The 27,609-nt window shown below is 45.4% G+C and overlaps 1 protein-coding gene across 4 annotated transcripts; it reads left to right on the forward strand.

Annotated features, from left to right (window-relative positions):
- The first annotated feature begins 2,340 nt into the window (after positions 1-2,340).
- On the forward strand, positions 2,341-26,367 carry LOC109559513 (apolipoprotein L3-like). Of its 4 annotated transcripts, none has more exons than XM_019961314.2 (5): positions 2,341-2,484; positions 12,348-12,458; positions 18,047-18,155; positions 19,585-19,711; positions 23,341-26,367. In XM_019961314.2, the coding sequence occupies exons 3-5, from the start codon at positions 18,125-18,127 to the stop codon at positions 24,146-24,148; spliced, it is 966 nt and encodes a 321-aa protein (XP_019816873.2). In that variant the 5' UTR covers positions 2,341-2,484; positions 12,348-12,458; positions 18,047-18,124; the 3' UTR covers positions 24,149-26,367. The 4 variants fall into 4 exon arrangements, with proteins under 4 accessions (XP_019816873.2, XP_019816874.2, XP_019816875.2 ...); XM_019961315.2 differs by having other exon boundaries at positions 2,389-2,594; XM_019961316.2 differs by lacking the exons at positions 2,341-2,484; positions 12,348-12,458 and adding an exon at positions 16,941-17,050.
- Positions 26,368-27,609: the final 1,242 nt, after the last annotated feature.

Genomic DNA, 27,609 nt, shown 5'->3' on the forward strand with positions numbered 1-27,609 from the left:
GGTATGCCTGTATTGCTATGAACTTTCCCCTTATGATTGCTTTTACAGTGTCCCACAGGTTTTGGGTTGTTGTGTTTTCATTTTCATTTGTTTCTATGCAAATTTTGATTTCTTTTTTGATTTCTTCTGTGATTTGTTGGTTATTCAGCAGCGTGTTGTTCAGCCTCCATATGTTGGAACTTTTAATAGTTTTTCTCTTGTAATTGAGATCTAATCTTACTGCATTTCAGAAAAGATGCTTGGAATGATTTCATTTTTTTTGAATTTACCAAGGCTAGATTTATGGCCCAGGATGTGATCTATCCTGGAGAAGGGAACAGAGGATTCTTGACAGATCCAAAACAGCACACAGGAAGCCTCCTGTTAAATGCTTACTGACAATTCCCCCTATTTTATTACATTTGTAAAATGAAATTTGATTTGTTTCCAGTTGTAGGAACTATGATTAGAATGAACCAAGAGTAACACAAAATTGAAGCAAGTCTGGCCATGGGACCTTCTTCCCAGGGTCGTTGGAGATTTACTGGTAACCACAAATTACATCGAGATTGAAGAATCAAAAAGGAATCATTTCTTAAAGAGATAGAGGAGTTAAGACAAGTATATAGTTTGCAATTAATACAAGTTACAGAACATAAAGTGTTATTAAATTGTAAATTTCCTATGGCTATAACAAAAGGAAGTGGGACATAGGGCCGTATAAAATATGACTGATTATAGCCAAAGAAATAGATACTATGACCACGATTGTCCCTGTGAAATGTCCGGTCCAAGTTCCAGGTTCTTTGGTGCTTGCTGCAAGTTTCTAAATGTCCCTGTTCAGGCGCCACTGAGAGGGTAACAGGCAGGAAGGCCAGGGGTCTCCAAATAGAGGAAATAGCCTGCAAGTGTCAGACATTTTTATCTCTCTTAAGCGGCAGGAGGAAACAAACTAGCAATATTTTTTCCTTCTCTATACAAATTTAAAGGGAGGTTTCTCTTAAAATACTGTGTTGCCATAATGACACCCGGTTTCGCCTGAAGTTAGCTATTCTCGAGTCTAGAGATAACCAATGCCTTTTTCTTATGGAAATGTTTGTCTTAAGCTATGCTAATGTACTATGCCTTTACCCCAAACTCTGTCTCCAAGTCGGTTCCGCCTCTTGGCCCAGAACCTACTTGACAAACCAGTATGGATATTGTTCCCCTAATCTATGTAAATGAAACTATTTGTATGGTGGTCTGCCCTTCTTCAAGATTCAAGTTAATCATTTTATGGCCCATCTGAATTTTAAGACATTCCTTTCTTTCATTAACAGACTGCTAGTGACTATATAACATCCAGCTAAAGACTAGCAGGGGGGTACTCTTTCTGCCCCCTTCTGATGCCTATGTCAGAAGCTTTCTCTATCTCCTTTATACTTTAATAAAACTTTACTACACAAAAGCTCTGAGCGATCAAGCCTCATCTCTGGCCCCGGATTGAATTCTTCTCCTCCGGGGGCCAAGAATCCCGGTGTATTCGCGTGATTCAACAACAACCTTTCACCACTTGTTGAGGTCCTTTAATGGACTGGAACCTGGTGGTCTGGAGTCAACGATAAGAAAGTAAAGGAGAGAGAAAGAGGGGTGATATTCCTTGGTTTACTCAGAAAGCCAATAAAGTCCCTGACACGGGACTTGCTCTGTTCACAAAGGCCTCAGGCGCCCTCTCGAGGGGGTGAGGGTGCAGAGTGCCTTCTCGAGAGGCTCTTAGAAGCCCAGGCAGGAAAGTGAACCCAGAGAGCTTCTGCACTCCAGAAATTAGCCTGAAAAAGAGAGAGAGAGCAAGAAAGAAAGACACGGGGACCAAAGCTCTGATGGAGCAAAGGTGTTTTAATCAACATGGTGTGGCCATATATACTGTCTTACAAGGTAGTTATTCTCAGCAAAGCTAAAGATTAAAATTCCAGACTTACAAAACATAGGCGATCCATATAAAAGAGAGAGAGTTGTAAACAATCACTTTTACCATATGGTTCATAAGAAGGAAGAGGGTACTTATCACTGTATTGAAAAACTAATGAAGGAAATGCCTGGATTCTTCAGCCCAAGGAGAGGCTTGCCTCTCTTCTTAATTCCTGAATATTCAGGAATTGATAAGGAACAGAGATTCCTGACAGATCCAAAACAGCACACAGGAAGCCTCCTGTTAAATGCTTCCTAACAAAGGAGCCCAAAACAGGATGTGCTGAGCCAGGAAGGATCTGGCGTGTCAGGGCTAGGCTTGTTTCTCAAGGGACCAGCAGGAGGGTGGGATTAGGCCAGGGTGGGACGTGGTGGGCAGGATGTTTGTTTGATGTGAGGACTCAGATGTGAGGGTGTTCACTTCCCCCTATTCTTCTCTGGTATATCTGGGCCCAGAGAGTGTGTGTGGTTATTGCAGAGACACACAGAAGGCGGCTGCATCTGCAGAGGAGAGAACAACTGGATCTTGTTCACACTCAGCCAGAGGAAGTTTCCTGGGTAAGCAGGTGGCATAGGATCCCCACCCATCTCCCCATCCTCAGGATGAATGTCTGAGAAAAGGATGATTGACGCTAATTGACAGAAGAAGGAACTGGAAGCTCAGAGAGGTGAGGCCATGGCCCAAGGCAGTAGGTTAAGCAGGGGCAGAGCCTGGATGTGGAGGCAGGTGTGTCTGAGGGCTTCCTCCCGCCTTTGGGTCTCCTAAACAGAGCAGAGGGAGGGTGGCACCTGCTCAGGTGGGCTCAGCTCAAGATGTGGACTCCTGAGACATGAGCGGCAACCTCAGAAGGAAGGTGTATGTTCCAGGTACTCAGCCCTTTAGGAATTTGGAGAAAGTAGAGGAGGTAGAGGAGGATGAGGGAGTCACACCCTCTCTTCCTGTGCCACCTTGAAGCTACCCTCAGGGTGCTGTGCTGATGCTGATGCAGGGAAAAGGGTTTCTTCTGAGATGCAAGGAATAACAGTTTATTCACACACCCTGTCTCTGAAGAAGGACACGAGACCAAGCAGGGAGATGCAGGGCTTTGCCTTTCTACACTTGCTGGGTCCTCTGCTCAGGATGTGGTTTTGAGTGATGGGAGGTCCTATGTGGGGAAGACAACCCAGATGGAGTGTTTCCAAGCCAATTTAGGTCCTCTCAGCCATGCGCCTTCAAGCCAACCTACTGACACTGGGTTGTGGTAAAGGAAACTGCAAAGTTTATTGAGGGACATCAAGCAAGGAGTCCTATCAGTTCATTTCAGTTCAGCAGCTCAGTCGTGTCTGACCCTTTGTGACCCCATGGACTGCAGCATACCAGTCTTCCCCGTCCATCACCAACTCCCGGAGCTTGCTCAAACTCATGTCCATGGAGTCGGTGATGCCATCCAACCATCTCAGCCTCTGTAATCCCCTTCTCCTCCTGCCTTCAATCTTTCCCAACATCAGGGTCTTTTCAAATGAGTCAGTTCTTCTCATTAGGTGGCCAAAGTATTGGAGCTTCAGGTTTGGCATTTGTCCTTCCTGTGAATATTCAGGACTGATTTCCTTTAGGATTGACTGGTTTGATCTCCTTCCAAGGGATTCTCAAGAGTCTTTTCCAGCACCACAGTTTGAAATTATCAATTCTTTGGAGCTCAGCTTTCTTTATGGTCCAACTCTCACATCCATACATGACTACTGGAAAAACCATAGCTTTGACTAGATGGACCACTGTCACCAGAGTAATGTGTCTGCTTTTTAATGTGCTGTCTACGTTTGTCATAGCTTTTCTTCCAAGGAGCAAGCTCCTTTTAATTTCATGGCTGCAGTCACCATCTACAGTGATTTTGGAGCCCAAGAAAATAAACTCTGTCACTGTTTCCATTGTTTCCCCATCTATTTGCCATGAACTGATGGCAAATTGAGTGGACTGGGTGCCACAATATTAGTTTTTTGAATGTTGAGTTTTAAGCCAGCTTTTTAACTTGCCTCTTTCACTTTCATCAAGAGGCTCTCTAGTTCTTCTTCTCTTTCTGCCATAAGGGTGGTGTCATCTGCATATCTGAGGTTATTGATATTTCTCCCGGCAATCTTGATTTCAGCTTGTGCTTCATCCAGCTCGGCATTTTGCATGATGTACTCTGCATATAAGTTAAATAAGCAAGGTGACAATATACAGCCTTGACGTATTCCTTTCCCAATTTAGAATCAGTCCGCTATGCCATGTCCAGTTCGAACTATTGCTTCTTGACCTGCATACAGATTTCTTAGGAAGCAGTTAAGATGGTCTCGTATTCCCATCTCTTTAAGAATTTTCCACAGGAGTTCTGGTAGCTAGTGCTTAAAGAGCCCAAATTCCTGAATACCTTCCCAAAAAAGGTTTTCAGAAACAGGGTAGGGGAGAGCATTGTGAGTGTGTGATCAGCTCATGGATATTCTTTTGATGAGTAAGTGATGAGGTAACCAGGCTCAAAATCATCAAGCTTCTGGTTTCAACTGGTCTGGGGTCTACATCCTTGCAGTTAACATGCAGTAAACTTCTTCCATCTGGTGGTGCTTTTGGTATCTGCAACACAGGTCAAATGACATGATTCAGAATATTATCCATAGCTCTTGAGAAGGAAATAAAAGTTCTTGAATTTGTTTAATGGCTAAATAATTATTATTTTGTCTTTCTAACTCTTTTGTTTTGTTTGTTTCTACATTTTCTCACTTCTCTGAATTAATTTATTCTTTGGAACTTGGGGGAGGCCTAGGATGCTAACATTTTTTTTAGGTAAATAAGATAGGCAGAGGACATAGGGTGGAGGAGAGTTCTGTCCTGGGAAGGTGTCTTTGGGTCCTGCTTGGTCACATCCCTCTGTCCCCTGCCCCCTTTTTCAATACTCCTCAATTGTGAGGAGGAACAGGAATGAGACAGGAAAGGGAATAAAATTTTAGAAATAGAAGTTAATTATAAACCTGCCAGAGGAACTCATTTTTAGTTTCCATTCTCTTCTCACCTTTCCCCAAATTTTGAGGTAATAAAGCAATGACTGCTTTGGCTGCTTCCTGCTGAAATGCGGTGTGGTCCTGCCTCAATTTGGGGAATGGACACAGTATTGGAAATAGTCCCTAGACCCAAGCTTAGCACCAATATTTTGTATCATAAAAACAAAATACATTTCTCTTTGATTGCTTTGTTATAGCACCTGAACAAATATTTGGAAATTAGTAGGTAAGGTAAGGATAATGATCAAAATGCACTATATGTTATTTTCTAAATTTATTCTTCTATTTTAGATGTCAACTAGGAAAGTAATTTTTCAGTATTTTCTCTTTATGCACCTTCTAGTAACCAAGTAACATCTTCAGTTCAGTTCAGTTCAGTCGCTCAGTCATGTCCAACTCTTTGCCACCCCATGAATCGCAGCACACAAGGCCTCCCTGCCCATCACCAATTCCTGGAGTTCACCCAAACTCATGAGCATCAAGTCGGTGATGCCATCCAGCCATCTCATCCTCTGTCATCCCCTTCTCCTCCTGCCCCCAATTCCTCCCAGCATCAGGGTCTTTTCCAATGAGTCAACTCTTCGCATGAGGTGGCCAAAGTATTGGAGTTTCAGCCTCAGCATCAGTCCTTCCAATGAACACCCAGGACTGGTCTCTTTTAGGATGGACTGGTTGGACCTCCTTGCAGTCCAAGGGACTCTCAAGAGTCTTCTCCAACACCACAGTTCAAAAGCATCAATCGGTGCTCAGCTTTCTTCACAGTTCAACGCTCACATCCATATACATGACCACTGGAAAAACCATATAGTCTAAATTTTGGTTTTAACTTTTTCAGGGGTATTAATCATCTATAACAGGAGCTATTGGCCACTCCACATGTCTCTTTTTCAAAAATAAAAATACAATTTAAATCAATTTTATTATCTTGTACTATTCTGGCTAAAGAATCTAGTGTCTTCTTCTTGGAGGCAGTAGCTTGATATATTTCATTTGCCATTACCATTGCTAAAGTAAGAGAAAGTTTTTATAATTACAAGATGAGATCTTGAGGCTGTCAGGTTGCAGTTGGCAGCTGCTAGCAGATATTGTTTTGAGAACAGATGGTGGTATCTTTAAATCTGTTACAGTTTCGGAACCTCAAGTTCTTAGTAATAATATGTCTAAAACCATGTTCACAGTGGCCATTAGCTCCATTTTCGATGTCTGAACCACAGTTACTCCATTTTAATTTTTAAAAGTATTTTTTTTCTTTTAATGGTTAAAGAATATAACAATGTATGTTTAATAGGTCATAAGCATGTTGTTTTGTTTAGCCTAAAGTTTAAATTAAATTCTGTATAAGCCAGAAAGTTTTTCCCATACTTAAGTGTGTGAACATTTCCCCCATCATTTTGCCCTTTTAATTGCAAATTTTTCCATAGAAAGCACTGATAATCAATATATTTGTTCCTCGTTACCAGAGTGGTTGCTTCCTTCCATGAGTCCATCATATTCCTTGCTGCTAGCCCTACTTTTTATTTATATGTATGTATTTGCTTAATTATCCATGTTTAGGGAAAATTAATCAGACATAGGAAACAAGTACAGAAGTATGCTGATGGGGAAGTACTATACTTAATATTGATGACTCTAAAGATGTGTCTATTAATTAACAAACCACAACCTTTAACTTTAGTACCAGAGATTAATTTAATCCTGAATATTGTTCAGGTCACAAAAACCTAAAATTCATTTGCATTAGTTTCTATTGTATTTAAAAATGTTTGATTTGCATGCTTTTACTTTTCTTTACCAGTTAAACAGAGCTCATTTAAAAGTTAATTTTGGTAAAAATTGCCCAAAGAAAAGAGTCTGATGCTGGGAAAGACTGAAGGCAGGAAGAGAAGGGGATGACAGAGGATGAGATGGTTGGATGTCATCACCAACTTGATGGACATGAGATTGAGCAAACTCCAGGAAATGGTGAAGGACAGGGAAGCCCAGGGTTCTGAAGTCCATGGGACTGCAAAGAGTCAGACATGACTGAGCAGCTAAACAACAACAATAGTCCAAAGAAAACATAGTATTTATAATGTACACATAGACATGCTATATCAATACAGTAGAGACATCATAGCTTAATTTTTAAACTTATTCATAAATCTGAGTACTTTAATACACAACAACTGTTTATAAATTTTACCTAATCTTCCCTCCTTGTTGTAGTTCAGTTCAGTTCAATCGCTCGGTTGTGTCCAACTCTTTGCGACCCCATGAACGACAGCATGCCAGGCCTCCCTGTCCATCATCAATTCCCAGAGTTTACCAAACTCATGTCCATTGAGTCAGTGATGCCATCCAACCATCTCATCCACTGTTGTCCCCTTCTCCTCCTGTCCTCAATCTTCCCCAGCATCAGGGTCTTTTCAAATGAGTCAGCTCTTCACATCGGGTAGTCAAAGTACTGGAGTTTCAACTTCAGCATCAGTCCTTCCAATGAACACCCAGGACTGATCTCCTTAGGATGGACTGGTTGGATCTCCTTGCAGTCCAAGGGACTCTCAAGAGTCTTCTACAACACCACAGTTCAAAAGCATCAATTCTTTGGAGCTCAGCTTTCTTTATAGTCCAACTCTCACATCCATACATGACCACTGGAAAAACCATAGCCTTGACTAGATGGAACTTTGTTGACAAAGTAATGTCTCTGCTTTTTAATATGCTGTCTAGGTTGGTCACAACTTTCCTTCCAAGGAGTAAGCGTCTTTTAATTTCATGGCTGCGATCACCATCTGCAGTGATTTTGGAGCCAAAAAAGTAAAGTCAGCCACTGTTTCCACTGTTTCCTGATCTATTTCCATGAAGTGATGGGACCGGATGCCATGATCTTAGTTTTCTGAATGTTGAGCTTTAAGCCAACTTTTTCAGTCTCCTCTTTCACTTTCATCAAGAGGATCTTTAGTTCTTCACTTTCTGCTATAAGGGTGGTGTCATCTGCATATCTGAGGTTATGGGTATTTCTCCTGGCAATCTTGATTCCAGCTTGTGCTTCCTCCAGCCCAGCGTTTCTCATGATGTACTCTGCAGATAAGTTAAATAAGCAGGGTAACAATATACAGCCTTGAGGTACTCTTTTTCCTATTTGGAACCAGTGTGTTATTCCATGTCCAGTTCTAACTGTTGCTTCCTTACCTGCATATAGGTTTCTCAAGAGGTAGATCAGGTGGTTTGGTATTCCCATCTCTTTCAGAATTTTCCACAGTTTATTGTGATCCACACAGTCAAAGGCTTTGGCATAGTCAATAAAGCAGAAATAGATATTTTTCTGGAACTCTCTTGCTTTTTCCATGATCCAGCAGATGTTGGCATTTTGATCTCTGGTTCCTCTGCCTTTTCTAAAACCAGCTTGAACATTTGGAAGTTCACGGTTCACGTACTGTTGAAGCCTGGCTTGGAGAATTTTGAGCATTACTTAAGTAGTATGTGAGATGAGTGCAATTGTGTGGTAATTTGAGCATTCTTTGGCATTGCCTTTCTTTGGGATTGGAATGAAAACTGACCTTTTCTAGTCCAGTAGCCACTGCTGAGTTTTCCAAATTTGCTGACATATTGAGTGCAGCACTTTCACAGCATCATCTTTTAGGATTTGAAATAGTTCAACTGGAATTCCATCACCTCTACTAGCTTTGTTTGTAGCGATGCTTCCTAAGGCCCACTTGAGTTCACATTCTAGGATGTCTGGCTCTAGGTGAGTGATCACACCATCATGATTACCTGGATTGTGAAGATTTTTTCTGTACAGTCTTTTGTGTATTCTTGCCACCTCTTCTTAATATCTTCTGCTTCTGCTAGGTCCATACCATTTCTGTCCTTTATTGAGCCCATCTTTGCATGAAATGTTCCCTTGGTATCTCTAATTTTCATGAAGAGATCTCTAGTTTTTCCCATTCTATTGTTTTCCTCTATTTCTTTGCACTGATCACTGAGGAAGGCTTTCTTTTTTTAAATTTTATTTATTTTAATTGGAGGCTGATTACTTTACAATATTGTATTGAGGAAGGCTTTCTTATCTCTCCTTGCTATTCTTTGGAACTCTGCATTCAAATGGGTATATCTTTCCTTTTCTCTTTTGCTTTTCACTTCTCTTCTTTTCACAGCTATTTGTAAGGCCTCCTCAGTCAGCCATTTTGCTTTTTTGCATTTCTTTTTCTTGGGGATGGTCTTGATCCCTGTCTCCTGTACAATGTCACAAACCTCTGTCCATAGTTCATCAGGCACTCTATCAGATCTACACCCTTAAATCTATTTTTCACTTCCACTGTATAATCATAAGGGATTTGATTTAGGTCATACCTGAATGGTCTAGTGGTTTTCCCTACTTTCTTCAATTTCAGTCTGAATTTGGCAATAAGGAGTTCATGATCTGAGCCACAGTCAGCTCCTGGTCTTGTTTTTGCTGACTGTATAGAGCGACTCCATCTGTGGCTACAAAGAATATAATCAATCTGATTTCGGTGTTGACCATCTGGTGATGTCCATGTGTAGAGTCTTCTCTTGTGTTTTTGGAAGAAGGTGTTTGCCATAACCAGTGTGTTCTCTTGCCAAAACTCTGTTAGCCTTTGCCCTGCTTCATTCTGTACTCCAAGGCCAAATTTTCCTGTTACCCCAGGTGTTTCTTGACTTCCTAGCTTTGCATTCCAGTCCCCTACAATGAAATGGACATCTTTTTTAGTATTAGTTCTAAAAGGTCTTGGAACACAAAGTGATGTTGGTGTCAGGATTTTCTGACTTATCCCAAAGGAAGTCCAGCTTGGTTCTTATCCCTAAGGAAAAGAACTTTGATCCCATCTCTTCACAACAAGTTTTTTTAAAGTTAGCATTAATTGAGCACCTACTCTGTGTCAGCGATCATGTGAAGCACTTTGCATGCATGATCTCAGTTTTCTCCACAATAAAATTGAACAGATGAAGAAACTAAGGCCAAAAGTAGTTCAGTAACTTGTCCAAGGTCACATAACCTGCCCCTTCCTTATGGGTTTCAACTCTTCTCAACCTGAGGCCATTCACTGCCAACAAATGACATGGAGGAAACATTCCTGATGGGATCTTGAGAAGGAACAACCTTAGGATCCTGCCTGGAGGAGGTGTGTCTGCCAGGAGAAAGCTAGCCTGGGGGGATCTTCCCAAGAGGATCTGGATAAAATTCCTGGCACACTTGTGTGGTTTACCTGGACAGTTTGGCCTCAGCCACAAAACTCTCCCAGGCATTGTCTTCAGTGAGCAAGAACTGCAGTTCTTCCCTGTTTACTGTCTCTGGGAAATACTCAATGATGACGTCAGTAAAGTTTTGCTCTCTACACATAAAAAAAAGAAAAAAGATTAGAAGAGAGTATGGTGGAACCTAAATGGTATTGAGTTTAAAGTGGCTCGTCAGTAAAGCATCTGCCTGCAATGCAGGAGACACATGAGATGCAGGTTCCATCCCCAGGTCAGGAGTATTCCTTGGAGGAGGAACTGGCAGCCCACTGCAGTATTCTTGACTGGAGAATCCCATGGAGAGAGGAGCCTGGCAGGCTATGGTCCATGAGGTTGCAAAGTTTGGACACGACTGAGTGACTGAGCAAACAAGAACTCACATAAAGTGGCTCAAGTTCACCTTCCTGAGCAAAAGTCATCTGGGGTACTGTTAATGGATTCACCTGGGCTTACAGGTAGTCTTCTGGGTACAGCTTCTGGGTGTCTGCAGGGGTGCTTGAGATCAGTAGGAGCAGTATCTGCCTGAGGCAGTCACACCTGGTAAGCAGGTGTTTATATATGGGAGCACTGGGCAAATGCCCTAACACAGCATGGGGGAGGGCCGATGCTAGAGAAAGAGGTTTCCACCTGAAACTAACACATTCCAGGTAGAGGGGACAGCAGCACACTGGGCAGGACCTACTGTGTGGCAGGCACTGGCCCAGGACATGACACACATGATATTTCACCCCCATGAACACATAGGGAAACGTTATTTCCATTTTACAGGTGAAGTCGGTTAAGGAGCTCCAGCTCACACAGGTGGGATGCGGCAAAGGCCAGACTGGGGTTTAGCTCAGGGTCCACTGACCCTCGCAGAGCAGCTGTATGGACAGCAGGGCAAGAGCTGGAGGAAGCAGCCTCTGTGGTGATGCCCCAGGGCCTGCGAGCAGGAGGAGGCTGAGACCAAGGGAGAGGTCAGGAGAAGCTCTGGGATGCTGGGAGGCCACCTTCCCTGCCCCTCCTGGCCTTGGGGACTCCCCCTGCTGTCCCCCTCCCTGTCCTGCCCGCACTTCTGAGTCAGTTACTAATGACAGTGGGAGAGGAAGTGAGCACCTTAACTGATGCTCTCTTGAGAGAACCAACCCTATTTCCTTTTAGGTTCCCCAGAAAAGAGTCATCATGGGCAGAGGAAAGAGGGTTGGCCCTCTCTTGTAGACTTTCCTGAGTTACTAAGACTCTGGACTTCCTATAAAGTCCTCCAAAACAGACCTATTGTCAAGTGGAAGTAAGTTGAGGTAGAAAAGAGCAGTGTGCTCTCAGCCCTTCCTGTGAACTCTGCATCCATCCAAATGGCCTTGATCACCCAGCCTGGGCCGCTGGGACCAAAGTCACTGGTGTCATTGTTGCCTTCACGGACAAGACTACAGGGACCTAGACATCACCAACTCAATGGACATGAGTTTGAGCAAGCTCCAGGAGTTGGTGCTGGACAGGGAAGCCTGGCGTGCTGCAATCCATGGGACTGCAAAGAGTGGGACACACGACTGAGTGACTGAACTGAACTCAACTGAGACTATAAAGGTTGTAGGTAACATGCTCAGAATGGCTAAGTGGTGGTCTTAGGGCCCTCTCCCAGGTACCATGGGAGCAAAGCAGGGGACTTCCTGGGGATTTCTCGGACCAAGTGTTGCCAGAATTGGGCTTTGAAAGATGAGCATAACTTTGCCACATGGTAGGAGCAGGTGTTTCTGGAAGAAGGATCTGAGGTAGGAAGTGCCTGGAACCTGAATGAGTGTGCCCCTTAACAGCAGGAGTATGACCAGTATGCAGTGAGCAGCTGGTATCTTCTGGGACTGTGCCAAGTGCTGGCAGTGCGAAGGTGAATAAGGCAGGCAGGCTGGCGAGTGAGGGTGGATGGAGAGGGTGGAGGGGCTGGAAGAAGGCCATGGAGTAGACGGAGCACTATTGGCAAAGGACCTCACAGTCTGTTGGTGGTGGGTCATCCTTCACAGAGCTCAAGGCACAACGTACTTGGTCATGAAGGACTGAACAGGATAGGACTGGGCTTGTGTATCTAAGGGAGTCAACAGGGAGGATGGGATTAGCTCAGGGTGGGGCCTGGTGGGCAGGGTGTTTGTTTAATCTGAGCAACCCAGATGTAAGGACATTCACTTTCCCTTTTGCTTCTCCAGGTATATCTGGGCCCAGAGGGTATATGTGGTTTATTGCACAGCTGGTGGCAGCATCTGCAGAGCTGAGAACAACTGGATCTTGTTCACATTCGGCCAGTGGAAGACTCCTGGGTAAGCATGGGGAAGGACTCCTCCCATCTCCCCATCCTCAGGACAACTGCCTGAGAAAAGGATGATTGTCACTAGTTGACAGAAGGAAACAGAACCTCAGAGAGATGAGGTCATGGCCAGAGGGGCAGGTTAAGCAGGAGCAGAGCCTGGATGTGGGGGCAGGTGTGTCTGAGGGCTTCCTCCCACCCCCAACACCTCTAAACGGTGCAGAAGGAGGTTGACACTTGCTCAGGTGGGCTCAGCTCAGGATGTGGACTCCTGAGACGTGAGTGGTGACCCCAGAAGGAAGGTGGGTGTTGGGGGTGCTCAGCCCTTGGGAAATTTAGAAAAAGCAGATGGGTAGAGGACAGGAGAATCAAAGCTTCTTCTCTTATGGCCTGGCCACATTGAGGCTGCCCCCAGGGTAGGGAAAGGGTTCCTTTTGAGGTACAAGGACTCCAGGTTCATCACCACCCTGTCTCTGAGTGTCTACTCAGTGCCAGGTCCTAGAGGGAAACTGAGGCCTGAGAGGGGAAGGACAGGAGACCAACTGGGTAAATGCAGGGCATTGCCTTCCTGTGCTCTCTGGGCCCTCAGCTCAGGGCTGCCCATGGTGGTTGATCATGTGTGGGGAAGATGGTCCAGATAGAGGAAGTGAGAAGGGCTTACTACACAAGGTCTACATTCAGTTCAGTTCAGTTCATTTCAGTCACTCAGTCGTGTCTGACTCTTTGTGACCCCATGAATCGCAGCACACCAGGCCTTCCTGTCCATCTCCAACTCCCAGAGTTCACTCAGACTCACGTCCATCGAGTCAGTGATGCCATCTGGCCATCTCATCCTCTGTCGTCCCCTTCTCCTCCTGCCCCCAATCCCTCCCAGCATCAGAGTCTTTTCCAATGAGTCAACTCTTTGCATGAGGTGGCCAAAGTACTGGAGTTTCAGCCTTATCATCATTCCTTCCAAGAAATCCCAGGGCTGATCTCCTTCAGAATGGACTGGTTGGATCTCCTTGCAGTCCAAGGACTCTCAAGAGTCTTCTCCAACATCACAGTTCAAAAGCATCAAATCCTTGGTGCTCAGCTTTCTTCATAGTCCAACTCTCACATCCATACATGACTACTGGGAAAACCATAGCCTTGACGAGACGGAACTTTGCTGGCAAAATAATGTCTCGGCTTTTGAATGTGCTATCTAGGTTGGTCATAACTTTCCTTCCAAGGAGTAAGCGTCTTTTACTTTCATGGCTGCAGTCACCATCTGCAGTGATTTTGGAGCCCCAAAAAATAAAGTCTGACACTGTTTCCACTGTTTCTACATAATGTCTACATTATGATCCTGGTTTTGTAATATTAAGATAAAAGTCAAACTGTAGACACATTAGTGTAACAGGAGGGGTGTAGGCTTAGATCTATGTGTTTAGACAGGCAGAGAGAAACTTAGGAACTTTGGGGCTATTAAAATCATATTCCCGGGACTTCCTTGGTGGTCCAGTGGTTAAGACTACCTGCTTCCACTGAAGGGGTTGTGGGTTCAGTCCCTGGTTGGGGAATTAAGATCCCACATAGTGGGCAGTGCAGCTAAAAAAAGAAAAATAAAAAAATAAAAACAGAATGTACATTTTGATCAGTTTAAACAAAATAAAACAAAATCACATTCCCTACTTATATAACAGTGTCTGAAGGCCTGGACTTGGCCTCTACCCTGCCCGTGGAGAGCTGTGTGACCCTGGACAAGCCACCTCCCCAGGGAGTGTTTGTTCAGTTCTCTTACCCATTTTAAAAAGCTGGTTTCAGTCTGCTCATATGGGTTTGTAGCTCCTCTGTGTGTTGGGGACATTCACCTTTATCCTCTCTAAGTATTGCAGACATTGTCTCCAGGTCTCTTGCATTTTGATTTGGTTTATGGTGTCCTTAGCAATTTCTAATTTTTAAGAGGTCCAATGGTTTCTGGGATTTGTGTCTTGGTGAGACAGTTTTCCTCAAGTTAGCAGTATTTTTGCAGTATGTTTTGCATAACGTTTTTGTTTCTTCCAGTACGTTTGTAGGTTTTTTTTCATTCTGGTTTACCTTTAGGTCCCTTTAGGTTTCACTAATTGATTAGAGCTTTTTGTTTCTTCTTCTTCCTCCTTTTCTTCTGCCTTCTACCTTCTCCCTCTTTCCTTTTTTCTCCTCCTCCTCTCCTGCTCTCCCAGACTCCCTACCTTCCTTCCTGCATGTCTGCTGCTTTATCTCCTTAAAGCAGGATTTACTTAACAGGTACCTACTGCAATCAAAAAGGAATACACTGCTTTTTTCTGCCTTTAAAGGAGCCTCCAGTGCAGTAAGGCATTATTCAGATTTTAGCAGGAGCCCATGTCTTTCCACAATTCTCTCTTCCTCTTTCTCCTGCTGTAAAAATATCATGGCTGGAGTAAGGAAACATGAGGAAGTACAGGTGTGTCCTGCCACCTGAAAGTACAGTACAGCTTTCCTACAAAAGCTTTCCTAAACCAAGATGGCCTAGTGTGAAGAAGATATAGGCCTCACTTCACAGTTTGCTGGCAGAGGGTGATCTTTTGGAAAGCAAGGGACGTCCATAAATGGAAACACTCAGAAATCTAACGGCTCTGTCAGAAAGAGCTTCTATCAAGACAGATAAGGAAAACAAATGGAATTACCCAACTGCAGGTAAAAGAGGTGTGGTGCTGTGTCTTCAAGAAGTTGGTGGTTTCATGTCCCACTAATGGGTTCCACATCTTGTATTTTAGCCATGCTGTGTCTGGGTTGGGGGAGGGAGCCCTGGAGGCCCTGGAGCAGGAGGAGCAGCAGAGAAGAGACAGGGCACCTGCCCAGTGCTGGGAGCTGCAGAAACTCCACACAAATAGACCCGCAACCAGGAAAGTGCAAGGTTCCAGGGGGGCCTGGAGAGGAACCGGGGGAGACAGCAGGGGGAGGAGGCTTTGGAGTGGGAACTCTAATTACAGGTAACATTTCACCTGGTGAGGCAGGTGGGGAAAGGCCTTGCAGGGGGAGGGGCACCCTGAGAGAAGGCCTGGAGGCTGGGGGGGTGGGGATCAGAAACCAGGGAGCTGGGAGTCCTCCAGGTCCCTCGACCAGGCCCGTGGAGTCAGGAGGGTGAGGAAGACAAGAGTAGGAGCTTCAGGCGGGCCTGGCGATGGGCTAAGGACTCTGCACTTGATCCTGCCCTAACCCCTCCTTCCCTGCCCAAGGTGGATAACTTGCAGCCACATGGAGCGAGATGTTTGGTGAGAACCTCTGCCCACATGGAGGGGAAGCCTCTGCATCTGGCCATATAGTTAGGTGGGGAGTCTTTTCAGGGTTCTCCTTACTCCCACTGATAGGCTTTTTGGGCAGTGACCTACCAGAGGCTAACAGAGGAGGATGCCCTGGATACTAATCCAGCAGTGGAAGCACTCTCCAGCATCCACACCCAGCTGAGGCCCCAGACAAGGGTCAGGACCAGGACAAGAATGGCAGGGAAGGATGGAAGGATGAGGTGGACGGTCAAATGCATTTTCAAGTGTTTGGCATCATCCAGGATCAGCCCTTCCTGCCCAAGCTCTCCTCCTCTCTCTGCCTTGGCTCTTGGTCCTTGTGTTTCCCAATTTCAATTGGCTGCCCTGGCTCCTGGGGTCCTACAGCTTCGAGGCAGAGAAGGAGGCAGGGGACCAGCCAGCTCTACTCTCCCACGTGCCTGGAGATGGGCCTGTCTGTATAAATTCTCTCCCATCCACACAGTCAGTGCCCACAGCCTCCGCCACCAGGCATACTCCCTAGTAATCAAGCTGATGGTTACTATTCTTGAGGGGAATCCTGGGCATTGCAGAGGGAAGGTGATAGAAAGATTCTAGGATCAGGACTCAGGTTAGGGGGTTTGGGGGAAACTCTAAGGAAGTTGGGCCACTCTAGACTGGGTGCTGTAGAGAATGGCAGGGGCGGTTTTACCAGGGATTGTCTCAGTAACTATCTACTGAGAGGGGAGACCAGAGCAAGGATAAAGGTGCAATTGGTAAATAAAAAGCAGTCATGATTTTCAGCCAAGGCAAGGAGTGTGAAGACTCTGGGTTCCTGTCACCACCACCCCTGCTTTTTAATTATTATTATTGTTAGCAGCAAAGTGAAAAGAAGCCGGGTATGGGATCTTGAGCCCAGAAAGTGGGTGGGATCCAGTTCTCCATGAAGAAGGTTTCTGACCTTGGGCAAATCACAGAACATCTATGCTTCAGCTTCCTTAGCTGTAAATGGGGATACAGTGGTACACACCTCCTGGTTATCAGAACAATATGGATTATAATTTATAAAGTCTTAGAGTAACTACCAGTGCAGAGCAAAATCAGAAATACAAGCCACTCTCAGGAGTAGCTGTTACTGTAACTATAAGGACCTTTACTATCATTTCAGTCAGGTCTCAGCAAGAATACTTAAATAAGTATTCTTTTGCCTTCTTAAAATACTGCCTTAGTATAATTAACACGCTTATTTTCTCATCTCCCAACACAAGATAGTCACAACCGGAACCAAAAGAAGTTCTCTCTATATAAAGATCTGCTATTTAAAAAAATAACAGAGAACTGGCAAGACAAAGGATGGACACCATCGCATATGATATGTGTGAATGTAAATTTGTACAGTTTCTTTGCATAACAAAGTAGCTTAAGTGTGAAAAAATGTTAGGTGTTGATACCCTTGGATCCAGTCATTCTACTTCTAGAAATGGCTTAATGAAAGAATCTTAAATGGAGGCAAAGTTTTATGCAAGAAGAGTGTTCTTTGCACTACTATTTACATAAAGAATTAAAAACAGCCTGAAGTCCAACAATCAGGAGTGGACAGCAAAAATGACACCATTCGGGTCCTCAGCTGACCAGGGCAGGGCTGCAGGGATTGGAGTGGGGCTGGTGGGACTCCAGAAAAAAGGTTTGTGGGATAAAGGCTATTGCAGAAGCGAGGAAGATGTGGGCTGTGGGAGCTATAGCACCGGGAACTATCAAGGCAGAGACTTGAGCACAGAGTGCATAACATCATTTTGCAATAAAAAGAGTCATTTTCCGATTAACATGCATCCACAAATAGACATTTTGTACATTAAAGCAAGTAGAGCATAGTCATCACAAACCTGGACTTTGGATCAGAAAGACTTGGGTTCAAGGCCGGGCTCCAGCAGAAATGGGAAAACTTGGACTGACCTAAGTTTACGTGAGTTTCAGAGGCCTGCACGTCATAGACAGTGGATCAATATCACCTATAATCAATTAGTAACACAAGCATTCCCAACCTCATGTAATTTCCAGGGGATTCCCTTCCTACCTGATCTTCTGTGTCTGGTTTTATTGCTCCTATAACTTCGCAGATGGCTCTCCCCTGTCTGATTATCCTCTCTCGTACCCCAACAGGAGAGCAGAACTCTGGGGAGGACGGCGGGAGGATGAGTAACTTTCCTTAACAAGTGATCTGCAGAGCCCAGGGGACAGAGAACCATGCTGGGTTAAGGTCCAGGTGGCACTGGTGGCTGTCTCAGGGGAAACCACCCAGGACCTCACCCCTCGCTGCCCGCTCAGCCACTGCTCATGTGTGATCAAGACCACAATCTGTTTTCTCTTCCCCAAGGGTGAAAGGACACCTCCTTCCAGCCTGACACGGACGGGTGAACTGAAGGGAGATCTCTGAGACCTTGCTGCTGCCACCATGAGCTCAGAAGTTCCCAAGGACCACTCAGGTAGTCAGCCACCTCGTCTCTGACAGATTCCTACTTATGACCCAGAATTGAGGGTGGTGGCTCCAGGCCAAATTAACCTGCCCAGTAATCAAGAACCAAGAAAGGAGTGGATAAGCATCCCCCAGAGAGGCAATGGGGAGTCCCCTGACACTTCGTGGTCTGTCCCCACAGCCTCTTTCCTGGTCCTCTCCTCAGGGAGCCACTTGACAAGATGCTAACTTCCTCCCCTTGCCTCCTGACCCCCAGCTAATGACTCAGAAGTGAGGCCAGGACAGCCCATGGAGGGGGGCAGGCACAGCAGAGCAAATCCCCAAGGCCAGGTGGGACAGAGAGAGGAGGTCCCCTGGAGTTTCTCCTGCCCTCTCCCTTGGTCCAAGCCTCCTTCTGCTCCCAGATCCTGGGGTGTCAACACAGAGGCTGTTTCCTCCACCTCTTGCCCTGCTGCCCACCCAGCTGCCCTATGAGGGTCAGCGAACTCTAAACTGAATCCCAATCTGGCCTTTGCTGCCTCCCACGCCTGCCTCTCAGATCTGGAGCACCTTACCTGACCTAACCTGTAAAATGAGAAGAATATTTCCCTATGTTGTGATGAAGACCAAATATAATGTGTGTCCGTGGCCTGGGCCAGGGCCTACCACATAGTAGGTCCTGCCTAGTGTGGTGCTGTCCCCTCTACTTGGAATGTGTTAGTTCTGAGTAGAAACCTCTCCCCTTCTCCAGAATCCCCTCTCTCCTGTGCTGTGCTAGGGCACCTGCCCAGTGCTCCCATGTATAAACACCTGATTACCAGGTGACTGCCTCAGGCCGTACTAGTTCTATTGTTCTCAAATGCCCAAGCAGACACCCAGGTGCTCAATTATTTCCTCCATCCACACCACCCTAATCAGTCAACACACAGATCTAGTGCTGTGGGTTCCCTCCATGTGAGCCCTGAGTGATGCTCACATTTCTCCCTTAGTGGTGCATGAGAAAAAGAAAACCTAAAGCACTTAATACTTCAGAGAAGAGAGAGAGGAAGAGATCTGACATCTCTTATAATAAGGACACTGATATTACTGAATTGAGGCCCCACACTTAAGGCCTTATTTCACCTAACTACTGCCTTAAAGCCCCCTATCTTCTAATACAGTCATTGCAGAGTGGGTGGGTCTGGGCATTAACTTATGAATTGGGGCTGGTGCATACAGTCCACCTGAGATCCCAGATAAATCCATCAACAGCATGCTAACTTCCTCCCCTTGCCTCCTGACCCCCAGCTAATGACTCAGAAGTGAGGCCAGGACAGCCCATGGAGGGGGGCAGGCACAGCAGAGCAAGTCCCCAAGGCCAGGCGGGAAAGGTGAAAGGTGAACTTTTACCACTTATACTTGATACCATTTACATCACACCATAGTTTACTCGAATCTTCAATTTTTATTTTTCTGTCTAGAGAGCCAAAGCTTTTTTGATGATGTCCTTGAGTATTTCCAGGGGAGTGTGAGATGGGAACAACTGCAATTCCTGCTCACTGAAGACAAACCCTGGGAGAATTTTGTGACTGAGGCCAATTTGTCCAGGTAACCATTCAGGTACACCAGGAATGTCCCCAACATGCCCCCAGGAAGATTCTCCTAGGCTAGTTTCCTCCAGGAAGATCCTATGGTTGGGGCCGAGGATGTTCCTCCTCAAGATCCTATGTGGAATGTTTCCTTCGTGCTATTTGTTGGCATTAAATGACGTTGGGTTGAGAAGAGACGAAACCTGCAAGGAAGGGCAGGTTATATGACCTTGGACAAGTTACTGAACTACTCTCTGCTTCATCACCTGTTCAGTTTTACTGTGAAGACACTGAGATCATGCACACAAGTGCTTTTCATGATTGCTGACACAGAGTAGGTGCTCAATCAATCTTAATTTTAAAATAAGGTTGTTGGGAAGAATCAGGGACCTTCTTCCTGAGGATGAGAAAAAAGAAGGAATTCCTTTGGGTCAAGTTGGAAAATCTTGACCCAAACATCATTTTGTGTTCCTGGGATTCTGACTAGAGTTCTTTCATTCCCCATCTTAGGAATTATACCTACCAACACTGCAGGTTCCTGCTGTCCAATAAGGCAGAGAGGCTGGAGGGGAACTGGTTGGACCTGGTGGGATCCTGAATCTAGCCCTGCCCAACTCTGGGCCTGTGGGTTTCAGACCCTGAGTCTCAAATTTGTTATGTATTATGTGTCCAATGGGAATAGCAATTCAATCTGATGGATTGTAGTGATGGCCTCAGAGTAAACTGCAGAGTCAGTGGTGGGGAACAAAAGGCAATCATCTTGTCCAAAGAACCAGGGAGGCCTGGACCAGGGTCAGACCTAAGGGTCAGGGTGGAGCAGAGGGTCCAGGTTGAAGGACTAGTAGGCAGACTTGGGCAGCAGGCCAGGACTAGAGTGAGGAGAGTGGGCCCTAAGGACACAGAACTGAAGGGGCTGTGACCCAAGCAGAGGTCCTGGGAGTAGGAGAGGGAACATTTCTTCCCTTCCTGACGGGATCCCCTCAAGCTGGGCTAGAGGGCCCTGGGTGACCCTGCCCTCTATACCCTGCCTGGGACCTGGATTCTCACTCCATCTGGGACCCTCTTCTAGTCTACATGGAGCTGCCCTGTCACTGGGAAGGCCGTGTGGCTCAGGGAGCCCTCCAGGGTCATAGTAAGTGGCTGTGATTGTGTGTCATTTGAGTGATTCTGAAGAGCCTCACGCATCCCCACCAAAGAGGAAAACACTTCCTCCACCAGCTGTGCAAGTGCTGCTTCAGGCTCAGCCATTCAGAAGGGTGTTTCCTCAAATCTCTTGATTCTTTAGAGGTTCCATAAAGTTGCACATGGCCTTGGAGTGCAGGCTCATGATGCTGTCACAAATTAACATGTAACCCCTGAGAGGTCAGGGGTGCTCGGCACTGGGTCAGGAGTCAGTGATGTGGGCTGGAAGGCCCAGAAGGAACAGGGTTCACAGCTTCCCAGTCAATATGGGCAGTGGACAGACCCAGTGTCTTTCTGCTGAGAAGGCCAAGGGTATCAGGCTTGGGTGAGAGCAGATGCCAGGCAAAATGATCCTTAAGGGTCCTTCTAGCTGAGTTTTGATTGAAAAGAAATAAAATTCTAGGCGCAAAGTTAGCCAATCTCAAAAGTATGAGGGCTCAGTCCTGGGACTGTTCTTACTTTTCCCATCAAGGGCAAATTTGGGGATTCCCACAACCACCCTCAGATTCTAGAACTCCATAGAAGGATGCACAGACTCACTTAAAGCTTCAGGATCCCAGTTATGATTTATTACAGGAAAGGATGCAGTTTCCCATCAGCCACAGGGCAGATCTGGGCAGGTTTCACACACGAAGTTTCCATTGTCCCCAGGATGCATTACTGTCCTGGATCCAGTATGGCAGGACACATGGAGCACTGCCCACTAGAGATGCTCACCCTATTTAACAACAAATTACCCTGACCCATCATCTCCAGCCTGTCCCAGAGCTCAGACTATTGCCCTAGAGCCCAGCTCCTCCAGAGGTCAGAACAGATACCACGTGACCCAGAGGCCCACCACATGTCAACTCATCAGACTCTCCAGTTGCCAAAGTCCCAGGCAGACGAGGACATTCTTATCAGCCAGAATATTCTTGAGGCCTAGTTACCACATCCTAGCAGCCAAGAGCAAAGAACAAGAGGACTCCTCACTATACACTAAGGTCCCTGAATGAAGAGTTTTCTGCTCTAATCCCAATCAATTCTCTTTGTTTATCTGTGAAGTTCCCATTTTACACACATTCTGGAAGTGATGGTATTGGTCTGCCTTTGAGGTGTCTTTATCAAATATCTCTCTTAAGTTAAAGGTATCCTAAGATGACCTTTGCTTATGTATTCCATGATTGAATAAATACATGGAGCACTAAAAATATCCAAATGAGGGTTTGCTGCTGCTACTGCTAAGTCACTTCAGTCGTGTCTGACTCTTTGTGACCCCATAGATGGCAGCCCACCAGGCTCTGCCGTCCATGGGATTTTCCAGGCAAGAACACTGGAGTGGGTTGCCATTTCCTTCTCCAATGCATAAAAGTGAAAAGTGAAAGTGAAGTCTCTCAGTCATGTCCAACCCCCAGCGACCCCATGGACCACAGCCTTCCAGGCTCCTCCATCCATGGGATTTTCCAGGCAAGAGTACCGGAGTGGGGTGCCATTGCCTTCTCCTGAAATCAGTAATAGACTTATGTAAAAATGCTAACTCTGGTTCTGCGTAATTACTTGAAAAAAATAGAAAAAAAGCAAAGTTGAAATCCCAAAATATCTTCATGATATTCTGACATTATTAATGAGAAATGACAATGAGCATGGTGATGTTTGTCATTGCTGTGAAATAAAATGATACTGCCAGAGCTTTTAATCTCTTTCGGAACGCTGCCCTTTATATTTCAGAGTAATTAGAAAGGAAACTTTGGGAAGATTTGCTGTGGTTTTTGCTTGTTTGGTCGATTGGAGAACAAAGGTGCCTAGCCATTTTATGACTTCTGAATTGGCCTATAGACATCGTGGTCCACCAGATCTGTCAGTAGCTAAAAGTTCCACGGCCAGATTCCATTTTCCCCTTGAGAAAGTCAAACAGTGGATTCCCAAACTGCTTTAAACAGTCTCTGGGGTATAAGACTCATACATCGGTCATTATTCATCCAAAAGCCTCAAAGATTATCTTTTGTGTTATATTATCTTGAGTTTATGAATTGAGAAATGAAAGGGACTTACCAAAAAACACATTATGAATTAAAGTCACAGACTTAAACAAGCTCTCTGGGTCTCATCCAATGGTCAAATCAATTGTAATGGATCCTCATCTTTTAAAGTTTGTTTTCGATTTTGAAAAAAAAGATGTTTGAACTTTTGTGTTTTGAAAATAAAGGTATATGATAAAAAATTCAAACAGAAGCACAAGCTGAAAGTAAAAACTCCAATCTAGTCTGCATATCTTTAGAAAATAATTTATTTTTTGCATATATAATCATATGCATATTGGAGAAGGGCATGGCAACACATTCAAGGGAGGTTGGAAAAAATTTTACATTAGTAAAATTCTTGTGATTTATAATAAAATCTCTGTGGTTTATGCAGGATAGAGCTTGTTGAGCCTGTTTCATAGACAAGCAAACTGTCTTTCTAAGGCTTTCATGTTCATTGTTACAGGGAACAGGCAGATGTACTCCGTGAATATCTGACCAAGGTGCAAACAGTCTTGGCTGGGGAAGACCAAGACAGGCTCCAAAAATACCAGCAGAAAAAGGAGAGGTTTTTGAAGGAGTTTCCTCAGGTAAAAGAGGAGCTGAAGGAGAGCATAAAAAAGCTCCATGAGCTCGCAGACAATGTTGACAAGGTGCACAGGGACTGCACCATCTCCAATGTGGTAGCTTCCTCCACCGGCATTGCGTCTGGCACCCTGAGCATCCTTGGGCTGGTTCTGGCACCCTTTACAGGAGGCCTCAGTCTGGGACTCTCAGCTGCTGGAATAGGGCTGGGAGCAGCATCTGCTGTAACAGGTATTTCCACCATGGTGGTGGAAAATGTAAACCTGTCATCAGCAGAAACCCAGGCCGGTCACATTAACACAGCTGAAATAAAATGCTATGTAAATGATCTCTACCAAGTTAAAGATTTTGGGAGGCATATTCGTGCCATCAGGGTGGCCAGAGGCAACCCTGAATTACTACCCACTGCTCAGCACTGCATAACCACTGGGCAAGTCCTTGTCCAAAGTGCCCAGCAGGTGAGTACACATTTCAGAGGCACAGCTCTGGCAGCGACTAGAGGAGCCCGCATCGGGGGTGGAGTTCTGTCAGCTTTATCCATGGGGCTGGACGTGTACTCCCTGGTGAAAGATGCACAGGAATTGCAGGAGGGGGCAAAGACAGCATCGGCTGAGAACATGAGGCAAAAAGCCCAGGAGCTGGAGAAGGAGTTGGAGAAGCTCACCTGGATCTATGAGAGTCTGCAGTAGGGCCCGACTGGGCCACCCCTAGAGCAGTGCAGGGACCAGGGACGTGTGCAGGGTCAAGGGGAGAAAGCACTTACTGTGGACTGAAGAAGACACTGAGGGCAGAATAAGGGAGAGGAAGGGAGACTAGCAATGAGAGGCCAGGAATAGGGGAGCTTTGAAAATGGGAGAAAGCCAAAGAGTTAGGGTTGTAGAGATCCAGCACAAGTAGCAGGGGCTCCTCTATCGCCCTCCCCCGGATCTGATATTCCAGCAAGAAGGGTTTCCCCTGGTGATGGTCTCTAGCCCTACTTCTCCAGCATCAACTCACCTTTGAACTTAGCAGGGAGTGACTTGTTTGTTTCCATGTTTTATTAAAGTATAGTTGATTTACAATATTGTATTAGCTTCAGGTATATAGCAAAGTGATTCCATTATACGTGTATCTATGTACATATTTATCCTTTTGAAATTTTTTATAAGTTCTTCAGCTCAGTTCAGTTAGTCGTTCAGTCATGTCCAACTCTTTGCAACCCCGTGGACTGCAGCACGCCAGGCCTCCCGGTCCATCACCAACTCCTGGAGTTTACCCAAACTCATGTCCATTGAGCCGGTGATGCCATCCAACCAGTTCATCCTTTGTCGTCCCATTCTCCTTCCATCTTCAATCTTTCCCACCATCAGGGACTTTTCAAATGAGTCAGCTCTTCGCATCAGGTGGCCAAAGTATTGGAGTTTCAGCTTCAGCATCAGTCCTTCCAATGAATATCCACGACTGATTTCCTTTAGGATGGACTGGTTGGATCTCCTTGCTGTCCAAGAGACTCTCAAGAGTCGTCGCCAATACCACAGTTCAGAAGCATCACTTCTTCAGCACTCAGCCTTCTTTATGGTCCAACTCTCACATCCATAAATAACTAATGGAAAAATCATAGCTTTGACTATAGCAGAATTTGTCAGCAAATGATGTCTCTGCTTTTGAATATGCTATCTAGGTTGGTCATAACTTTTCTTCCAAGAAGCAAATGTCTTTTAATTTCATGGCTACGGTCACCAACCACAGTGATTTTGGAGCCCAAGAAAATGAAGTCTGGCACTACTTCCATTTTATACCCATCAAGGAGGGCTGCAGAATGCCAAATTCTCTCCCCACTCATGGAAGACAGAGAGACGTGGACACAGCAGAGTGGGTCCCAGAGTCTCTGTGAAGGAAGAGTTCAGGCAGCTTTCCCCCTGAGGTGGGGCTGTTCCAGAAGGGAGTGGACACTTGATGCCAGTTGCAGAGGGTACCCGTTGGCCCCGCCAGACTCAGCTCCCTGTGGCCCCTAGGGACTTGGGCCTTGAGCTCACTTCTTGAACAAGCGGTAATTGATGTTTATGACTCATCTCAAGCTAACAGGGAGCATTTATGAAAGGAAAGTACATTTTTAGACTACTGGAAGGTTGAAGGATTTCTCTTCCTCTAAGGAAATGGCATAGTCCAGAAAACAGAATGACCTGCCAGTTTCCCCACAGGGGGCAAGGCTGAACCTTAGTTTTCCCAGGTGCCATTAGGAGAGTAAATGTTTCCATCGCAGGATTGTGGTAGCTTGCACGATGTTGAGTGTGAAAGTGTTTTACAGACTGTAAAGCGTTTAGGTGCTGCTATGTTTTCCCATAAAGGTTCAGCTTTTTAACAATTTGTTTCAATTTTTGAAAATCATCAAATTTACCATTTTACCCACTTCTAAGTGTACAGTTCAGTGGTATTAAGGACACTCACGTCAGTGTACAACCAGCATCACCGTCCATCCACAGAATGTTTTACATCAAAAATAAAACTCCGTCACAATTATATGCTAATACCTCATTCTCCCTCCTCTCCACCCCTGGCAAGCACCAGTGTACCCCTGATCTTTATGAATTTGCCTCCTCTCAGGACCTCATGTGAGTGGAGTCATACAGTATTTGTCCTTTGTGATGGGATTTTTTTTCTTTCTTTTTTACTTCCTGTGGTAAAATACACACAACCTAAAATTGACCACTTAACCGTTTTTAAGTGTACAGGTGAGTGGTATCGAATACATTCATCTATTGTGCAGCCATCACCACCATGCATCTCCACATTCTTTCTTCCTGAAACCTGAGACTCCGATGGACCGCAACTCCCCTCCCCCTCCCACAGCCCCTGACAACCACCACCCTGCTTTCTGTCTTTATCGATTTGCCTACTCTGCAACCTATTAAAAACAGAAAATCAGTAAGTTTTTTTGTAACTGTTTTATTTCACTGAACACATTGTGTTCAAGGCGCATCCAGGCTGTAGCATGAGTCTGAATTTTCTTCCTTTTAAAATAATTTTTTAAAAAAGAACTTTCTTCCTTTTGTGAGTAGTAGTCTGTGGTATGTATAGACAGAATTTTTCTTATATTATTTTCCTTTCTTCCACACTTTGGCTATTGTGATGAGAGCAGCCTGGCAGTGAGTGGCCGAGACCAGTTCCCCTGAGGTCACCTGTGCTGTCAGCCTGGAGGGGATCCCCTGTGCTCTGCCCCGTGGTGTCCACATCCATCAGCAACTCTGATGACTCTAAAGCCCTCAGGTCACATGCTCAGTCTGAAGCTCCCTACTCACTCCCACTGATCCTATACAAAGGGATGAGGACAGGCAGGTGGGTCGCTGTATCCATCCTGGGGTAATTCTCTTGTGATGTTGGGGTCAAGTGGAGCCCAATTTTATTGTCATTGAATCTTTAGGATCTCCAAATGGGATGGTCTCAGCTCATGTCCCTGGATTTAAGTCTTGCTGAATCCTCACCTTGATTTGAGTCTGCAGCTCCCCTGCTTGCTCTCCCATGAGCTTTTGTTATTGAGTCCATGATGGTCTGGCATCTATTAGGCATTCTCAGCAGAGGACCTTCATGATAACTGGACACAGTTCCTCTGGAGTAGCTGAGTTCTGCATCTCAGGGTGGTTTTGCTTAACTTCCAGATAAACTCATGCTAGTGGAAGAGAGAAGAATCAGTAGGAGGGAGTTTACTGGGAAAAAAATGATTTAAAGGGGAAAAAAAAGGAACTTTAAACAAAGAGTGGGGTTTACAATAGGCAGTGACAAGCTTGGTTTGAATCTTGGTTCCTCCCCTGAGTTGCTGGAAGAAAGCCCCCTCCTCGCCCCTGCCATCAGCTACCTTACTGCAAAAATCAGGTCAGATTCCTGGTCTGTGTTCCAGGGTAATTGTCAGACCAAACTGTAGAGTGTGGTCCTCATGGAGTAACACCCATCACTCCTCTGTCCCTCCCTCTGGAAGGCGAAGGTGACCATGATGACTGGGGCCATTTTCTGGGATGAAGCAGCCCTGATGGAAGGGCAGGTGGGCCTCCATGGGGTTCCAGCCCCACTGCTGCCCCTTGTGGTGGGGGCAAAAAAGAAAAGTCCACCAGGACTCTCAGGCTGTAGGACCTTTTCTTCTGTTTCTTTATCTGAAAAATGGAGCCCAGACTTCCTA

Source organism: Bos indicus, chromosome 5, assembly GCF_029378745.1.
Source record: "Bos indicus isolate NIAB-ARS_2022 breed Sahiwal x Tharparkar chromosome 5, NIAB-ARS_B.indTharparkar_mat_pri_1.0, whole genome shotgun sequence".
NCBI classification, from domain to species: Eukaryota; Metazoa; Chordata; class Mammalia; order Artiodactyla; family Bovidae; genus Bos; species Bos indicus.

Excerpts from the sequence above, each read along its gene's own strand:
- LOC109559513 (XM_019961314.2), top strand. The coding sequence starts at position 18,125 with ATGAGCTCAGAAGTTCCCAAGGACCACTCAG. Across the intron at positions 18,156-19,584 it reads AGTTCCCAAGGACCACTCAG|AGAGCCAAAGCTTTTTTGAT; the intron begins GTAGTCAGCCAC and ends TTTTCTGTCTAG. Across the intron at positions 19,712-23,340 it reads ACTGAGGCCAATTTGTCCAG|GGAACAGGCAGATGTACTCC; the intron begins GTAACCATTCAG and ends TCATTGTTACAG.